Source organism: Kluyveromyces lactis (genome assembly GCF_000002515.2).
Source record: "Kluyveromyces lactis strain NRRL Y-1140 chromosome E complete sequence".
NCBI classification, from domain to species: Eukaryota; Fungi; Ascomycota; class Saccharomycetes; order Saccharomycetales; family Saccharomycetaceae; genus Kluyveromyces; species Kluyveromyces lactis.
Genome location: NC_006041.1, coordinates 674,333 through 690,528, shown reverse-complemented (window position 1 = coordinate 690,528; position 16,196 = coordinate 674,333). Strand labels below are relative to the sequence as shown.

Below are 16,196 nucleotides of genomic sequence, written 5' to 3'. Positions count from 1 at the left end.
GTAAAGCTTTAAAATGAGGGGAAAGGCTTTGAAATCCAAACTCGAAGAATTGGTGGATGGGATTCAGCAAAGAATTGATTTCGTAACTGCAACTGGAGTGTCGAGTTTTGAGCAAGAGACTGAACAAAATTATGGTAAACTAGAATATTTACAGAGTAAAATCAAGAAAGATGACGGCATTAGTGATTGGGTCGATGAGAAACAACGGCTTTCTGGCAGATTGAATAAACTAGAAAAGCAAGTGCAAGAATTGGAAGAATTGGCAGATGAATGGGAAAACTATTTACAATTACTTGCCGATACAAAACTTCGAAAAGACAACGTCTAAAACCTCTTCCAAGTCAACGTTATCACCAGTTATCTTCCCAATTCCATCGGAAGCTATTCTAAGTGATTCGCAAGCTATTAATATATCGTCATTCTTGTGCTGGAAGAACTGATCTAGGCCGAATAGAATATCAGTGCTTAAAATTTCTTTGACTCTATTGGACACGGTGACTGGATCTTCATTCTCAGTTGCCGAGATTCTTCTGAAACTTAATGTCAAGGTCTTAACTAATGGTTCCAATCCAATTTTGGTTAAGCAAGAGACTGTATGAATTTTCAGGGCTTTAAATTCTGCATCGAACTTTTCAATTAAGTATTTTAACTGGGTTTCAGTAGCTAAATCCGATTTATTCAACACGACAATTAAAGGTTTATCAGATAAGTTATCCTTGATAAATTCTTCAAAATGTTTACTTATATTTGGGTTAGATACATCAATGACCAATACCACTAAGTCACTTTGTAAACTTTTCTTTTTGGATCTGTCAATACCTTTGATCTCAATAGAATCTGAAGTTCCCTGTCTGATCCCTGCCGTGTCAGTCAAGATACATTTAAAACCGTTAATGTCCATCATTACATCGATAGAGTCTCTTGTGGTGCCCGGTATATCACTGACAATCGCAACGTCGTCTTGAGATATTTCGTTAACTAATGATGACTTCCCGGAATTTGGTTCACCCAACAATGTTAACTTTATCCCATCGTTCAAGACAGCCATTCTATCTAATTTCACCATGAATCGAGTCACTTTTTTGTATAGTTGTAAAAGTTTATCATTGGCACCATTCACTATAGAATCGATATCTTCCGTTTCGATATCTTCACCAAAATCAATAATTGCAGTTAGTTTAGCGATCTGCTCTATAATCTCTTGTCGCCATTCATGGAAAATGTCTACGGTCTGATTGCCATGCAATGCAGACAATCGCTGTAATTCTGTATCTGAATGAATCATATTGTTGATACTTTCAAGCTTCAACAAATCCATTTTCCCATTCTGGAAAGCTCGTCGACTGAATTCTCCCGGCATCGCCATACGAATATCTCTTTCAGAGTCCCGCAAACCCTGGATTGAGTTTAACGCTGCCTTTATAATAGCTTTCCCCCCATGTAGATGCAATTCCACTAAATCTTCACCTGTAAAGGTCCGTGGTTGTGGGAAGTACAAGACTAACGCTTCATCTATCAGAGTTGATGCCTTGGGATCATATAATGACCGAATCATCGGTTTCCTCTGCCGTAGCGGTTTTTTTGGCGACAATTTTTTTAAGATATACTTTGAATGTGTACCCGATATCCTAATTATAGCTATTGCAGAGTGCTGATTTGATGGCGTTGATAATGCATACACTGTAGGATGGAAAAATGTCGCTGGAACACTATAAAACCGTCGCAACATTGGGCTGAACATCACTTTTTGCGAAAAATTGAACCAAATGAGAGTGGGATCCTTGTAGACTACCATTACGATTCCAACTGCAATTTATGGTAGTTTAGAATAGTCTGTAAATATGTTTAGCTACCGATTCATCGACAATCCATAGCATAAGTGCGCCGTATCAGAAAGAATCTGGAATAATGAGATGTCTGTGAAAACATATTATTATCACGTGACTACTCGGAAAACATCAACAGTCTACTATATCCGGGTAATTGCAGATCTCAGTATCGAAATATTGAAAAAAAATTTTAGTGAAAGAGTTACAGAGAGAGGATGGAAAGAAGTTGAGTGATGCAGTGAGCTATTGGTGAGGTTTGCCATTGATATATACAGCAATCAACATCACCATCGAGGGGGGTTAAAGAAGGATGTCTGTTTTGAAGCTATTGAACCCTGTGCGAGTGCGAGGATTTGCTTCTTGTGCCAGGTTGTACCAATCAGAACTGTCATCATTGAAAGAATATAAGAATACCATCAGTACACTGTTAAAGAACCCTGCACATGAACTAACAAGCCCCAATTTAGTTGCACTCCATTCCAGATTAAGATTGCCTCAAGGCTTATCCTATTCTCTTTTGTCCAGATGTTTGACGTGTCGTTCTAGTGGGGAAGTGAACTATGACAATGTCAGTTTGAACATTTTTGGTAAGAGTCTTTTAACTTTGGCAGTTACATCCGAGCTAATGAAAAAATATCCTAGGCTACCGGGTGTGGTTTTGAATGCTGCTGTGGATGCATATATTAACGACCATGTTTTGAGCAATGTCGGTCGTTCCTGGGGTATAGAACCGGAAACTCAAAGTGTAGTGGATAGATATGCAAAGAAAGAAAATGTTACCATTACATTGGGTAAACTACGTTATTTCCAAAATTCCGTAGATGAATTGCATAACTTCACTGAGAACAATGCTATGGCAGTTGCCGTAAGGAGTATATTCGCCGCTGTATACAGTGTCGACAAAGATTTCAACCAGACACATAAGTTTATCGCAGATCATATTTTGTCCAGAAAGCTGGACGTTAAAGATTTGTTCGCGTTCGAACAACCAACCAGAGAACTGGCAGCTTTGTGCCGTCGCCAAGGATTGGAAAGACCGGTATCGAAACTACTTGCAGAAAACGGTAGATTGTCTAAATCACCCTTGTTCATCGTTGGCGTTTTCAGTGGTGAAGAGAAATTAGGCGAGGGTTACGGTTCATCTTTGAAAGAAGCTAAAGCCAGAGCCGCTACAGACGCTTTGTTGAAATGGTACTGTTACGAACCAGTGCATGGCCAACAGAATGTCGTTATTGACCAAGGCGAAGTGTTAGTATAGACAGGCCGCATCAGCAATGTATGTTTTCCACATAATCCTTTTCAGTTGAGATCAACTTTTAAAGATTTCTTTCCCTGTAAATATAATATACAAATACATAATAGTAATTCATACACTGTTGTACTCGAACGAAATAAAAAAGGAGGTTGTACGAAACTTAGTTGTGTCTTGAGGCCTTGCCTTATTTATAGCTAGATCCTGTTCTGCATTATTTGATCAAGATATGGATTTGAAGGAGGAAGTTCTGCTGCAAGTTAATTCGACGATCATTGAAAGTAAAGGAGGTCCGTTACTATTTATCCTTGTATTGGAAAATGAAATAGCATCACAGTGTTTTCTGTGTGATGGAGTTGGAAACGTTGATACGAAGCTCAGCCTTTTCAGCTGGAAATCCTCTGATCCAATTGGAATCCTAATGGTTGACCCGGACATTTACGATTACGATGACATGTTACAGTCGTTGAATTCGAAACAATACATTATTAAATCCAAGTTCCATTACTTCCCTGAAACTAGCAATTTGATACAATGGCATGAGAGTGTACGATATCCTTATAAGCTAATCAACTGTGGAGTAGAAATTCAGGATGATCATTCCGATTTAAAACTATTAAAACGTGATTTAAAAGATCATTTGGATAGGATGATTCAATATCTTGAAGATAATGATAGACCAAGCGATGAAATCTTGAAAGAAATTTGGTTATTAAAGCTAAGATACAGTAGAACATCGGCTCCAGACTTAGATTCAGAAATCTCTAGGCTGGAATCTGATATAATGATGATGCAAACGATGTTCAATCAAATGGAAACCAATGCAGAATTATTCTAATGCTACTGGCTCAATTATTCTCATTATTCATTTACTAAATTAATGCAAAACTATATTAATAACTTACGGATGCGTTTATCTATGGGCACACCAGTCGCGAAACATGTATTTTCTGTGCTTACCCATTTCTTGGCACACTCTAAATTAGCGACATATCCAGATGAAATCATGGCAGGTTCTGTTATTTCTTCGCCGCATAGGGGACATACGTCAGTCGTATCATTGTTATCCACCTCTGATGCTACGCCAGGTAGTACTGGAGGTTTTGGTCTCTTTACTCGTATCTCTTTCTTGAATAATTCAGGCCGCTGATTGATAATTTGTAAAATTCTGATCATCACTAGGAAGCTCGGGAATAACTTGTCCAAGAACATGGTCGATGTGCTCTCCACTGCATCCTTGGTCATAGCTAATATTCTGGGTAAATTAGTTCTTTTACGACGACGTTCAGAAAGAGTTAAAGTATTTTTCCTACTTGCAATTCCTTCTTCGGGTTCTTGGTATCGTTGGTATCTTATTTGTGTTATGAAATGGATCATATCAGTGTCTTTTGAATGACGCAAGTACTTTAATTTGAAACAGAAATTTATCACTTTGATAGTCTTCTGTAGCTTAGGATAATAGGCATCAAACCATTGTTGCCATGAGCTCAATTCTGGGCTCGTCAATTTTCTGGACTGCAAGAGCTCATGGTATTGTTCACAGATATCACTAACGTATTCGAATAAACAGTCATTCAACCAAATTCCTAGAAAGGTTAATTTAGGGAATCTAGAAAACCTTTTCAATCCATAGAACTTGTCAAGAATTGTGGCACCTGTTGTTTTATAATGTCTGTATTCAACCAAAGATTTAATCACCAAGATTATGAAGTCAAATTTATTAAAAATCTTCAACAGCCATCGTGTTGGTCCTCTATATTGGAGATAAATGGAGAAAATATACCTTAAAGTTGGTTTGATTAACTTCTTCACTTCATTGACAGAGAGTATTTCGAATAAAGTCGGTTGTTGTAAATTCACCGGGAGATTGGAGTAAAAATCCATCGCTTTGAGTCCTCCCTGTTTCTTGTATTTGTTTCTGGAGTTGTAATTGTGTTAAGGGACTATGAACGTGACTTTGTTTGATTGTAACTGTTCCTATGTTTTTTAACTCTGCTTTCATATTTAAGCCAAACTGGACTATGAGACAAAGTCGATCACGTGAGAGAAAAAGACAAATGCAGTTCGATAACAGGTAAGTCCTCGGTAGCGTCCAAGGATAACACTGGTGAACGTATCCGATGCACAGCGGATCCCTGCCAATCATTTTGTAACTAATGGTTCAGATGTCTTCATTTGATCATTTCATGCGTTCTGGTATTTAAATTGTATATAGAAAATTATAAGTTAAATTGTTTGGGATAATGGTACTAAACAAAAGAACTTTATTCCAAAGCACCCTTAGTACGGAAGATTTCCAAAGCTTGAGTGATTCTCTTGCTCATGGTCTTTTCACCTTCTCTAACCCAGACTCTTGGGTCGTAGTACTTCTTGTTTGGAGAGTCTTCACCGGTTGGGTTACCGACTGGGGTCATCAAGTAGTCCTTCTTGTTCAAGACGTAGTCTCTGATACCGGACAAGTAAGCGAATTGACAGTCAGTATCCAAGTTGACCTTTACGACACCGAAATCGATGGCAGTATGGAAGTCCTTGGTGGAGGAACCGGAACCACCGTGGAAGACCAAGTACAATGGCTTGTCTTCTGCCTTCTTGTTTAATTGCTTAGCAGCGTAGTCTTGGAAAGTACCCAACAATTCTGGTTTTAGGGCAGCGGCGATCTTGTAAACACCGTGGACGTTACCGAAGGCACTGGCAATGGAGAAGTTTGGAGAGATCTTGGACAAAGCTTCGTGGACAGAGAAAACAGTTTCTGGAGTGGTGTAAAGTTTGTCGTTAGAAGTACCTTCGTTGTTGACACCATCTTCTTCACCACCGGTGATACCGATTTCCATTTCCAACCATTGGTGGATCTTGGCCATTCTGGTGAAGTATTTGACACATAGACCAATGTTTTCCTCATCAGTTTCTTCGGACAAATCCAACATGTGGGAGGAGAACAATGGTTCACCGTGCTTAGCGAAGTATTCTTCGTCAGCCTTTAGCATACCATCGAACCATGGTAGCAACTTCTTAGCACAATGATCGGTGTGTAGAACAACTGGGATACCGTAAGCTGGAGCAATGGATCTGATGTAGTGAGCAGCAGCGATAGAACCTCTGATAGAAGCATTTTGGCCTTCGTTGGAAACACCCTTACCAGCAAAGTAAGCAGCACCACCGTTGGAAGTTTGCAAAATGATTGGAGATTTGTTGTCTCTAGCAGCTTCCAAAGCAGCAACAACAGTGGAAGAAGAGGTCACGTTGATAGCTGGAATGGCAAACTTGTGTTCCTTAGCGTAGTCGAACAAAGCCTTGACATCGTCACCGACAATGACACCGGTCTTTCTGGTCAATACGTCTTGAGCTGGCATTGTAATTTCTTTTACGTGTTGTGGGTTTTTTGGTTTAATTCGTATTAAGTTTAAATTATAAAGTACTTCAAAATTAAGGTTTAATTTTTGGTACTATTGGTTATAAGTCAAACGAAACTTGGATTGGTTTTTGGATGATGGTTTTGTATACACAAGATATAATTGAATATAAACAACTACTGATAGATATTAAAACGAATTATCAAGATTTGGGAAGTATGCAATTCATTGTTCTTATTATATATGAATTGAATGGAGGAAAAATTCACGAACAACCTTTTTTTCCATATTATGATACTGATCAATTTAGAAGAAGATAGACGGAAGAAGATAATTATCCAGACAGAACATCACTCAGAAAAGAGGGATAAAGATGATGATATGAAGAGAGCTTGCGACAGGTGTTCCAACTGCCACTGCACTATCTAGGCAATCAGGCCGGGCAAAACTGCCAATTTCTAGAAACACGTATGTTGGTTGGTGTGATTATACATCGCTCAATTGCATCGCAAAGTGGGTTTTGAGAATATCATGTGGCAGTTATTGCTAGTCTTTGTCAGTTGCGTTGAGTAGATCAGCTTATTGCACGTTCTCACTGCGACTAAGGCGAAACTTTTTTGTAAGAACACAGAACACCAACTGCCTGTACGTGAACACATTCTGGTAGCTTCTTGTTTAATGCCAGTGTGTTTTTCAAGAAGTCGGGCGTCCAGTAATTAAGGTTCCAGCTGCGGATTTTGTTTGGCTTTCTTTTTCTTTTTTTTTTTTTTGTTCAGTTCTCTGTCAGGCCACCTCTCACGTGAAATAGGGCTTCCACTTTTAATGGAGGAAGCTGAAATTTTTGGGGAACGGAAGAAATCCGTGCAGTTTTGTTTGGTAACTCCCACTGTTGGAGTGGTTGTTCCGATTATAATGGTCGGAGAGGGAAAACCGTCTCAAATTCCGGGACAAATTTTGTCCCGGCGGTGTCATCATCTTGTTGTTACCCTTATTGCAATGGGCAACCGTTACTGTACATGTGACCTTTGTTTCCATCTAGGGTATTGTTAAGAAGCTCGTAGCACGGGAAAACAATTCAAACTCTCAGTGCATTTGCATTTATTAGTACCACATTTTGTTCTCTGCATCCTGCATCATTATGCTGCCAGAAGATACACTTTTTTACGTAAGATATGTACAGGTAGGTTAAGCGGAGGGTCCTCCTGGTTTAATCATGCTTCCTCAATGCCAATAGCGCAGTGTCCTCCAAAGTGACAGCGCTGTCTGTGTACTTGAACAAAACTGTTTCGAAGCCTTTTGATTGTAGAAACTGGGCTCTTCCTTCATCTATGATCCTCCTTGCCATGTGTCCAATGCGTTGCCTCTCGTTGTGCGTCAATTTCGTTATATGGTCCTCCGAACCACTGTTGGGGTCCATATCTGGTCTCAATCCGCACGTACAATAGGAACAGAATTTCTTTAAGCATTGGAAGAATTCCGAATACGCCATCGAACCATCGGTCTGTCTTTTCAGTAAACCTTTGATATACTCTTGATTCACATACTCAGAAGATTGACATACGTGTCTACAACACATTGCAATAAGTATTCCTCTAAGGTTTGCCTTGCATTTATCGCTGTTCAAAAGGCATCTTAGCGATAAATCTGTGGCCACACCGCATAGATGTTTTGAGATAGCCACGTATTGAGATGCATCGTGGAGTACTGCATCCAATCTAAGATCCTTAATATCGATCTTCTCACGTCTGATTTGAACTTCGGTTCCGATGTCAGAACTGAACTTATTATCAAAACGTAACCTTTGAGAGGCTCTGTCAATGAGGGTGAAGGAGGGTGCGACGGCTTTGTACTCTGGCTTTTCATGAGAATGCTCCTTTTGGTCCAGATTTGTAGCGATATTAACGTACCTTGAAAATTCAGCTCTCCCACAACCAAGTTCAATGTATTCCAGTGTCTTGTTCACTGCACATGATTCTAAACTTGGCCATAGTTTGGACTCTTTAAGATGTTGAATCAACGATGATTGTTGTCTTGCATGTTTCCTATTAACCAAAGTCTTGTACCGTTCCGTACGTTCCAAGAGTTCGTTTTGTTTCTCGATTAATGGCAACGGAGGTTCGTCACCAAATTCATTTTGAAATATCTTCTGAATCAAACTCACTGACTTAACTAGTGTCTCATCTGCCGGCTTACTGTCTGACTTCCCGTTACTGATGGAATTAAGTCCTTCTTTAAACCATGGAATTTCGCGCTGTTTTGCTTGATATGAAACATCATGTCTAAATTTATTGCATTTCCTCATATGCACACGCATCTTACTCAAGCACACAGTATGAGAAGGGTCCAATGGACAAGGAACTCTGTCGCTATCAGTAGAGTGTTCTGAACAGAACTGGGAACCAGCTCGTCTTGTCATTCCGCACTGTCGCTTCTTTTTCACGAGAAAAAACTCACATTGCAGTCTTTCAGCGGTTGACTGTCCGGTATTTCCTGATACTGTAACAGCCATCATTATGTTTCAATTATGGCTTATAGAAAAGACGCCATGATTACAATCACAAACCATTTGATTTCACCTCATCTCGTATCTCATCTCGAGATGATGATTTCACAAATCTCTTGTTGTAAAAAAAAAAAAAAATAAAATAAAACTAACAATCGAAGAGCCAAGTGGTTTGGTGGAGTTCGTAAGCCATGATATTTTAAGGTCACATGCTCATGATCAGCGGTTCTGTTGCCTAATCTGGTCGCTGCAGTCAACCCACCTTTCTGCCCACTCTTCATTGATCACGTTTTTCTGTCATCTTTGAATGACCTGACACAAGAATATTTTCGGTAAAAAGAAACGGCAGAAAAGAATCTTGCTGACAAAATCCTGCGTATGTTTAACAGTCTTATTGGCGTTTGCGTGACCGAATCAACCGCCGTTCTCACTTACATCCTATGGTATACATTATGAAACTAAACGGAACACCATTCAATGTCTATCTCCCCCAATTCCTTGCGTTTGTTCGGATCTAAGCTTGGGACAGCGGGCATACAACCAACAGCGCTGTTGTTGTATTTTTTTTGCTTACTCCTTCTTTTCTCCTGATTCCACAACCGCATGAGCCATTATTAAAGCCTCACGGAAAAACTGATCACATCATCGTCTACAGCAATATCTGAGGATTGTTGATTTATTCTAATGATTTTGTTCTTGTTGTAACCCCTTATTCTCAGGGTAACGCGCCTGTATGGACAGATAACGGAACAAAAATGGTCTTAAGGTCCTGCGCCTGCGTCACAGTCATTAATCGGGTTTACTGTAACTCCATCTGTTTTCGATAATTCTGTGCCTGGTAACTAACAAACACCACTTTCGGTTATCATCAGTTTCAACAGTTTCACTATGACAATTACCCACTTTTCTAGGTATTTCCCCTTTGACGCCAGTAGATCACAAAAGTAATTCCTTTCACTGAGCCGTTTTCTTAAGAACTTGAGCCAAAAAAAAAAAAAACAAAAAAAAAAAACATTTTTTTTCAATGTTCTCTACTCAATAGAAAATCCGTTTTGTAGTGCAACTGCTTTTATTCTGTGTACAGTTCTATCTGGCCTGGAAACAGGGTATTATTTACAATTAAGTAGGCATCATCACTTACACAAAATGGATGATCAAAGAACAAGCCTTAGTAACAATACAGGTACGTTTCTAGTATTCTTGTCTAAGCAATTCATGATGGTACTTCTGAGTTGTGGATTTCCAGAATTATTTCGTTTGATTTCGTATTATTATACTGTTTATCTTTCGGTTTCAATCTTATCCGGTTTTTAATTGAAGTTTACGTTATTTTACCGAATAGATCATCGATTATAATTACATGCATATATCTTTTTATGCAAATGTAAATATAAAAATATACACATATATGTATATATAAAGAGAGGAATATTCGTTTGAATAGGCATTGTCTTCCCTTTCGAAACATTTTTGTACCCCCCTTCTTATTGTTAGACATATGTCTTTCTCTTTTGATTCTGTGTGTAATCGACAAGTGCTACGACTAATCCTCACAGCACTTATTATTAAAACTATTATTAATTTCAACTTCTTTCATAAAGAAATGCCTGCTGTTAACGCTCAAGAAAAGGAGATCTTAAAGATTTCTGTGCTAGGAGCAGCTGGTGGTATTGGACAATCTTTGTCGCTATTGTTAAAATCGAACGCAGGGTTTTTGTTACCACATGAAACGTCAACTCATATTCGTTTGTCGTTATACGATGTCAACAAGGACGCCATCGTAGGTACAGCAGCAGATTTATCCCACATAGATACTCCAATCACAACAACAGCACACTACCCGGATGACAGCAATGGTGGTATTGGCCAATGCTTGAGTAATGCTAGTGTGGTTATCATTCCAGCTGGTGTTCCAAGAAAACCGGGTATGTCACGTGACGATTTGATTGGTGTCAATGCAAAGATCATCAAATCGCTAGGTGAAGATATCGCCAAGTACTGTGACTTAAACAAAGTTCATGTTTTGGTTATATCTAATCCTATCAACTCTTTGGTCCCGCTATTGACTAATACTTTGATTAGAAGCGATGCAAATGGCAACTCAAACATCGAATCAAGAGTGTACGGTATCACCCAATTGGATTTGGTCAGGTCTTCCACTTTTGTCCAACAACTGAACGGTTTTAAATCAAACACATCCCCTGTGATTCCAGTCATCGGTGGTCACTCTGGGGATACCATTATTCCTGTTTTCTCTACGTTGGAGAGGGATCCGGAATATGCTAATTTGTTGGATAATGGCATGAGACTGAAAATGGTTCACAGAGTTCAGTACGGTGGTGATGAAATCGTCAAGGCTAAGAACGGTAATGGTAGCGCAACACTGTCTATGGCATATGCTGGATTCAAAATCGCAGCTAAATTCATTGACTTATTAGTTGGTAACACAGATACCATCGACGACATTGTCATGTACGTTCCACTCACAAACAGAAATCATCAAGAAATTGCACCTGGATCCAATGAATTGAGATCTAGATACATCAACGATTTACTATACTTTTCTATCCCATTATCCATTAATCGAAACGGTATCAAGAAGATTCACTATGAAATTTTGGAAAATCTTGATTCTTACGAACGTGACACTTTGTTGCCAATTTGCTTGAAAACACTAGAGGGGAACATCGAAACTGGTCTAAAATTGGTATAATGATTTGATTCTATTTTCCAGTTTATAAGCATATCATTTTTTTCTTTGTTTTCTGATGGGTTTCGTCATCGTTCTCATCACGTCTTATTAACGGTTTTTTTTAATGAAATTTTAATGTCCATCATCACATCAACTAACCCATAATCTTCTGCTCAACTCAGCTATCATTTACGCACATATTTATTTCTTTTATACTTTTACTCATTTAAGTAGTCATATATTATTAACGATATTCAAATCATCTATTATATTTCAGATGTTTCTATATTATGAACCTTATTGTCAATTTAGATACTTAAAAAAATAACATAGAAAATTACGAAGACAGATTTTAAACATGCCCATTACCACATAAAATAAGAGTTAAGGGAGAGATCTTCATCAAAGAAACCTATTTCCCAACAACACGTTCATCATATACAATACAACTCTATAGGATATGTCTGAGACAACACCCTTTGTACCAGAGGATTTCAAATATTCAACAAGTGTCAGTTCATGCGAGAATGAAATAAGATTAGGGTTTTTAAAGAATGTCTATTCGATCTTGCTCTTTCAGTTGACTTTAACCTTTGCATTTGGACTATACGTTTATAACACCCCAGGCTTACAATTATTCATTATAACGAAACCGTGGCTCAGTTTTATAGCCATTTTCATCGGGTTGGTAACATGTATATGGCTAAGTTTTGCTCCATCCTCCACTGATGAGGAAAATGAACCATGGTACGTACTATCCTTCCCTCAGCAGTTAGCATTATTGATACTTTTCACAATGGCAGAAGCTTACTCATTATCCATAGTGGTGGTTATTTATAAAGGAGAGGTCATACTTAATGCCGTTATGATGACTTTGTTCGTTGTTATCGGAATCACCAGTACTTTGCTTTCTACAAACTATTTCCAGATATATGACTTCCAAAAATGGTACTATTGGTTGAATATGTTTTTGTGGGTAATGATAGGGTTCTCAATATCATCTATTTTCTTCCACTTTGACACAAATACAGACTTGTTAATGAGTTGGGTTGGAGTTATTCTCTTCACAGTCTATATATTCGTCGACACGCAATTAATCCTAAGAAAAGTTCTCGTCGGTGAAGAGATCAAATGTGCTATGATGTTGTATTTGGATATCATCAACCTATTTTTATACATTCTACGGATCATGTCAAGAAATCAAGACGATTAACACCTTTTGCATACTTACAAAACATGTAAATACATCTTATGTCCAAGTAAAAATATGTTCTGAACTACCCTTTATGTCTCAAGAGTCGATACCCAGATTCAATATTACAAGCTGTTAACGTCTCATACATTGATAGCTCTCAAAAGCTTTAATGAAATCCATTCTTTTCTTTATTTGAAACTAAAATGATTTAATTGAAATACACGATTTATTCAGTTGATATGTATACATTAAAAATGATTAGATGTAACCGATTCTGTTGGCAATGTCCAAGGCATCGAAGTCGGCAGTCAATCTGACGTAAGCCTTCTTGGTACCGTTTGGTCTAACCAAGGTGTTGACAGACAAAACATCAACTTCGTATAATTCCTTGACAGCCTTCTTGATTTGGTACTTGTTAGCCTTTAGAGAGACCTTGAAAACCAAAGTGTTACCATCTTCAACCTTCTTCATGGCAGTTTCAGAAGTGATTGGTTGTTCGATGACTTTGTAAGAGTCCAATCTGTTGTAGTGTGGGACAGCCTTGGTAGCGTACTTTGGAGATCTAGCCAACTTCAAGGTCTTTGGCAATCTGAAGGAAGCAGAGGTTCTGACCTTCAAAGCCTTCTTACCATTGGTACCCTTAACAACAGCCTTCTTAGCAGCAGTAGCCTTAGCTGTGGAAAAAATAATAATAGGAAATTTTGTTAGTAAAACTGGATTTAAATGTTGATTGAAGGATAACTAGTTCGATAACGGCATGATTTTCTTCTGTAAAACTAGAGAATTGACTTTAAGTGTATTAAATGTAAGGTGTATTTTATGCTCTGAACGGTACAGGGAAAGCGTCGAGTGGGCCTTTTAACATGTTTTCAAAAAACTTAACTCATAAACACCGATGAACCGTATAACTACGCATCGTAACTTTTCGACGTATCATGATAAAGTATTCCAATTTAAGGATCTAATCGAAATAGTAGTTGTTTAACCATCATTTAAAAGGCTGATAACTCGTACTTTATGTTCTCATTGCAGCGTGTTTGTGTTCATCGTTTCATTTGATGTTCATCCGCTTTCATGACAGGTTCACACATAGGTAATATCATGTACAATTATTCAGATCGTATTGTTGGTTTCTCATTAGCGTACTTATTCTACCATTCGTTTGCTCCCACAGGTGTGTAATTACACTCTCAAGGTAATATCTTCATTCTCACTTGTTCAGCCCGCGGTAAGTCGTTATCCCACCATTATCAGCATGTAGCTTTCAGTTGCGCATCTCAGTAACATACTAGATGGAGCCATTTTTGTGTCTTGGTTGTGTGCGGCCTCTTTGAATGCTAATCAAGTGTACTCTAATACCGAATGATATTGAAATATTCTTTAAAACGTTCAATATTACTTTTGATGAAACAATACAGATACAAGGTCGCAAGCGAAACTGTCCGTAGTCGAAAGGAATATTCAGCACGAACAGGGTATCCCTGGCCAGGTAGCACAATCGCACTGTGATTTGCAGGTACAGGATATGGCTCCAGGCTCAGGGAAGGAATGGATGATAGGCTGGATGGACAGCAGTTCCTGCCTACGCACCTCAGAATGTCAGTGCGAGTAGAGGGGAGAGTGGGCAGAATCAGAGTCCTCTCGCTGGGAAGACTAGACTCGAACGGAGCGACAGAAGGAGAACGGTGAGAACCTGGCAGCCGGAACGCCTCCTCTGCCTTTCCTTTTTTTAGAACCTCCAATTGAAATTTTAATTACCTAAAATGGAATACTAAAATACCTAACAATTTTTACAAAAAATCTAAAGCCAAATCCGTGCATCCACAAAACAGTCCCGCTACTTTCCGGAAAATTTTAAATCTTCGATGAAATTAGCATCCAGAGATTATAAGGCATGAGCAATGTCATAATTGTGTGAAATCATACTTCGAATTGCTGTCTTAATGTATTTAAACGAAAATTCTGGTGCGTTACGTTAAATTTATATACATGCATTATTTGTTATTATACCGAATTATTTTCCAAATTCATGTCTATACACAGAGACTATTAGTGAAAGATGAAATGGTGAGAGACCGAATCACAATCTTCTTGGTCTTGGGGCCTTCACACCACCGAATTTCAATTCAGTAGCATCGGCTACTCTAGATATGTGACGTCTGATGAGGTTTCCTTCCTTACCGTTCAATGCACTGATGAAAGCATCTCTTCCCTTACCGAAGTCTCTCATAACAATTTCTATATTCTTATCCAGTAGCTTCTTCTGATAAAGAGTTTCAAATAACTTAGTTGCTGTTTGGAATGAGGCTTCATATTCACCACGGGCAGCTTTACGGAACCCTAAATGACCAGTAGATAAATGAAATTTGACCTGTTGTGGGAGTTTCAAATAGTATAGATATTTTTCGTTGTAGGATAATTGTGGATTGTTCGCCAAAAAGTTTCTATCCTCCATTACGGCACTGTATGTGAAATGTGTATTGTTCTTAGTGAATCTGCAGTTCAATATATATTTTATCACTGCTTCATCGACTCTCCCTTTCTTATTGCTACCACGAAGAGTATTAGGTTGGACAACATTGGTGTCTTCCATCACTGGAGCCTTTTCTGATCCTTTGACAGATGAAAATAAGATGGAAGCCACATCTTGGTTTGTCCTGGCCGTTGAGCTGAACAGTCTCACTAATGTTCTCAGCATCGTGGTGTATTTTCGACGCCGATTTATATTAACCACAACCTGTGTCTTTCTCGAATGCAGGTCTCCATACTCAGACGAATAGTATTCCTCTATGAAATGCAAACTCTAAATATCTTCTGTTTTCCCAATTCATTTTCAAGATATGCTCATAAACCATTACCCGGTGTTGCATTAACACGTGACTAACTTGTCATTACCCGGTGTATAAGGATTAGCCTTTAATGTGAAGTGCCTGCAGTCCACTGGCGGAAGATATCACGTTGATAAAGAGTGCCGAGATGCGATGGGGTAAACATTTGATAGAAATATTATATGCAGACTGGCGAAGATCACCTCGCATTCCCCAAACCATTTCTACAACTTGATGCTACAATCAAGAGAAAGTTCAGGTGGAGGATATAGGACCTGAACCTGAGTAATTCCTCATTAATGCTATAAATGCCAATTTAACTTCGTTTGTGCATTCATATCTAGAGAGAGTGTAGTACTCTCAGAGTCGAACTTCATAAAAGCTGGCTCTGGGAGATCTTAGAATTAAATTTTGTTTGGAACGTTCCCTCAATTAGAACGTCTTTTATATCGCTTTTATCAATAATTGTGTAACTCAGTCAGTAGTCAGTCAGTCATATTGATATCAGATTCTTGGAAAACCGAATATGAAAATCAATTTTAGTTTT

The 16,196-nt window shown here is 38.5% G+C and overlaps 11 protein-coding genes across 11 annotated transcripts; 5 read left to right on the top strand and 6 right to left on the bottom strand.

The window, feature by feature from the left end:
- Positions 1 to 13: 13 nt before the first annotated feature.
- KLLA0_E07679g (uncharacterized protein) lies at positions 14 to 328 on the top strand (the record flags this gene model as incomplete). Its single annotated transcript, XM_454295.1, has 1 exon — positions 14 to 328. The coding sequence occupies one exon, from the start codon at positions 14 to 16 to the stop codon at positions 326 to 328; it is 315 nt and encodes a 104-aa protein (XP_454295.1).
- MSS1 (Mss1p) lies at positions 290 to 1,795 on the bottom strand (the record flags this gene model as incomplete). Its single annotated transcript, XM_454294.1, has 1 exon — positions 290 to 1,795. The coding sequence occupies one exon, from the start codon at positions 1,793 to 1,795 to the stop codon at positions 290 to 292; it is 1,506 nt and encodes a 501-aa protein (XP_454294.1).
- A 344-nt stretch (positions 1,796 to 2,139) lies between these two features.
- Positions 2,140 to 3,087, top strand: MRPL3 (mitochondrial 54S ribosomal protein mL44; the record flags this gene model as incomplete). Its single annotated transcript, XM_454293.1, has 1 exon — positions 2,140 to 3,087. The coding sequence occupies one exon, from the start codon at positions 2,140 to 2,142 to the stop codon at positions 3,085 to 3,087; it is 948 nt and encodes a 315-aa protein (XP_454293.1).
- Positions 3,088 to 3,310: 223 nt separating this feature from the next.
- Positions 3,311 to 3,919, top strand: KLLA0_E07613g (uncharacterized protein; the record flags this gene model as incomplete). The annotated part of the gene is made up of 1 exon (XM_454292.1): positions 3,311 to 3,919. One exon carries the CDS (start codon positions 3,311 to 3,313, stop codon positions 3,917 to 3,919), a length of 609 nt encoding a protein of 202 aa, XP_454292.1.
- A 50-nt stretch (positions 3,920 to 3,969) lies between these two features.
- Positions 3,970 to 4,965, bottom strand: PEX12 (ubiquitin-protein ligase peroxin 12; the record flags this gene model as incomplete). The annotated part of the gene is made up of 1 exon (XM_454291.1): positions 3,970 to 4,965. The coding sequence occupies one exon, from the start codon at positions 4,963 to 4,965 to the stop codon at positions 3,970 to 3,972; it is 996 nt and encodes a 331-aa protein (XP_454291.1).
- A 380-nt stretch (positions 4,966 to 5,345) lies between these two features.
- On the bottom strand, positions 5,346 to 6,431 carry FBA1 (fructose-bisphosphate aldolase FBA1; the record flags this gene model as incomplete). The annotated part of the gene is made up of 1 exon (XM_454290.1): positions 5,346 to 6,431. One exon carries the CDS (start codon positions 6,429 to 6,431, stop codon positions 5,346 to 5,348), a length of 1,086 nt encoding a protein of 361 aa, XP_454290.1.
- A 1,207-nt stretch (positions 6,432 to 7,638) lies between these two features.
- Positions 7,639 to 8,943, bottom strand: TRM13 (tRNA:m4X modification enzyme; the record flags this gene model as incomplete). Its single annotated transcript, XM_454289.1, has 1 exon — positions 7,639 to 8,943. One exon carries the CDS (start codon positions 8,941 to 8,943, stop codon positions 7,639 to 7,641), a length of 1,305 nt encoding a protein of 434 aa, XP_454289.1.
- A 1,489-nt stretch (positions 8,944 to 10,432) lies between these two features.
- On the top strand, positions 10,433 to 11,647 carry MDH2 (malate dehydrogenase MDH2; the record flags this gene model as incomplete). Its single annotated transcript, XM_454288.1, has 1 exon — positions 10,433 to 11,647. The coding sequence occupies one exon, from the start codon at positions 10,433 to 10,435 to the stop codon at positions 11,645 to 11,647; it is 1,215 nt and encodes a 404-aa protein (XP_454288.1).
- Positions 11,648 to 12,086: 439 nt separating this feature from the next.
- Positions 12,087 to 12,839, top strand: BXI1 (Bxi1p; the record flags this gene model as incomplete). Its single annotated transcript, XM_454287.1, has 1 exon — positions 12,087 to 12,839. The coding sequence occupies one exon, from the start codon at positions 12,087 to 12,089 to the stop codon at positions 12,837 to 12,839; it is 753 nt and encodes a 250-aa protein (XP_454287.1).
- Positions 12,840 to 13,079: 240 nt separating this feature from the next.
- On the bottom strand, positions 13,080 to 14,123 carry RPL25 (60S ribosomal protein uL23; the record flags this gene model as incomplete). Its single annotated transcript, XM_454286.1, has 2 exons — positions 13,080 to 13,495; positions 14,111 to 14,123. The coding sequence occupies 2 exons, from the start codon at positions 14,121 to 14,123 to the stop codon at positions 13,080 to 13,082; spliced, it is 429 nt and encodes a 142-aa protein (XP_454286.1).
- A 778-nt stretch (positions 14,124 to 14,901) lies between these two features.
- On the bottom strand, positions 14,902 to 15,519 carry MRPS18 (mitochondrial 37S ribosomal protein YmS18; the record flags this gene model as incomplete). The annotated part of the gene is made up of 1 exon (XM_454285.1): positions 14,902 to 15,519. One exon carries the CDS (start codon positions 15,517 to 15,519, stop codon positions 14,902 to 14,904), a length of 618 nt encoding a protein of 205 aa, XP_454285.1.
- Positions 15,520 to 16,196: the final 677 nt, after the last annotated feature.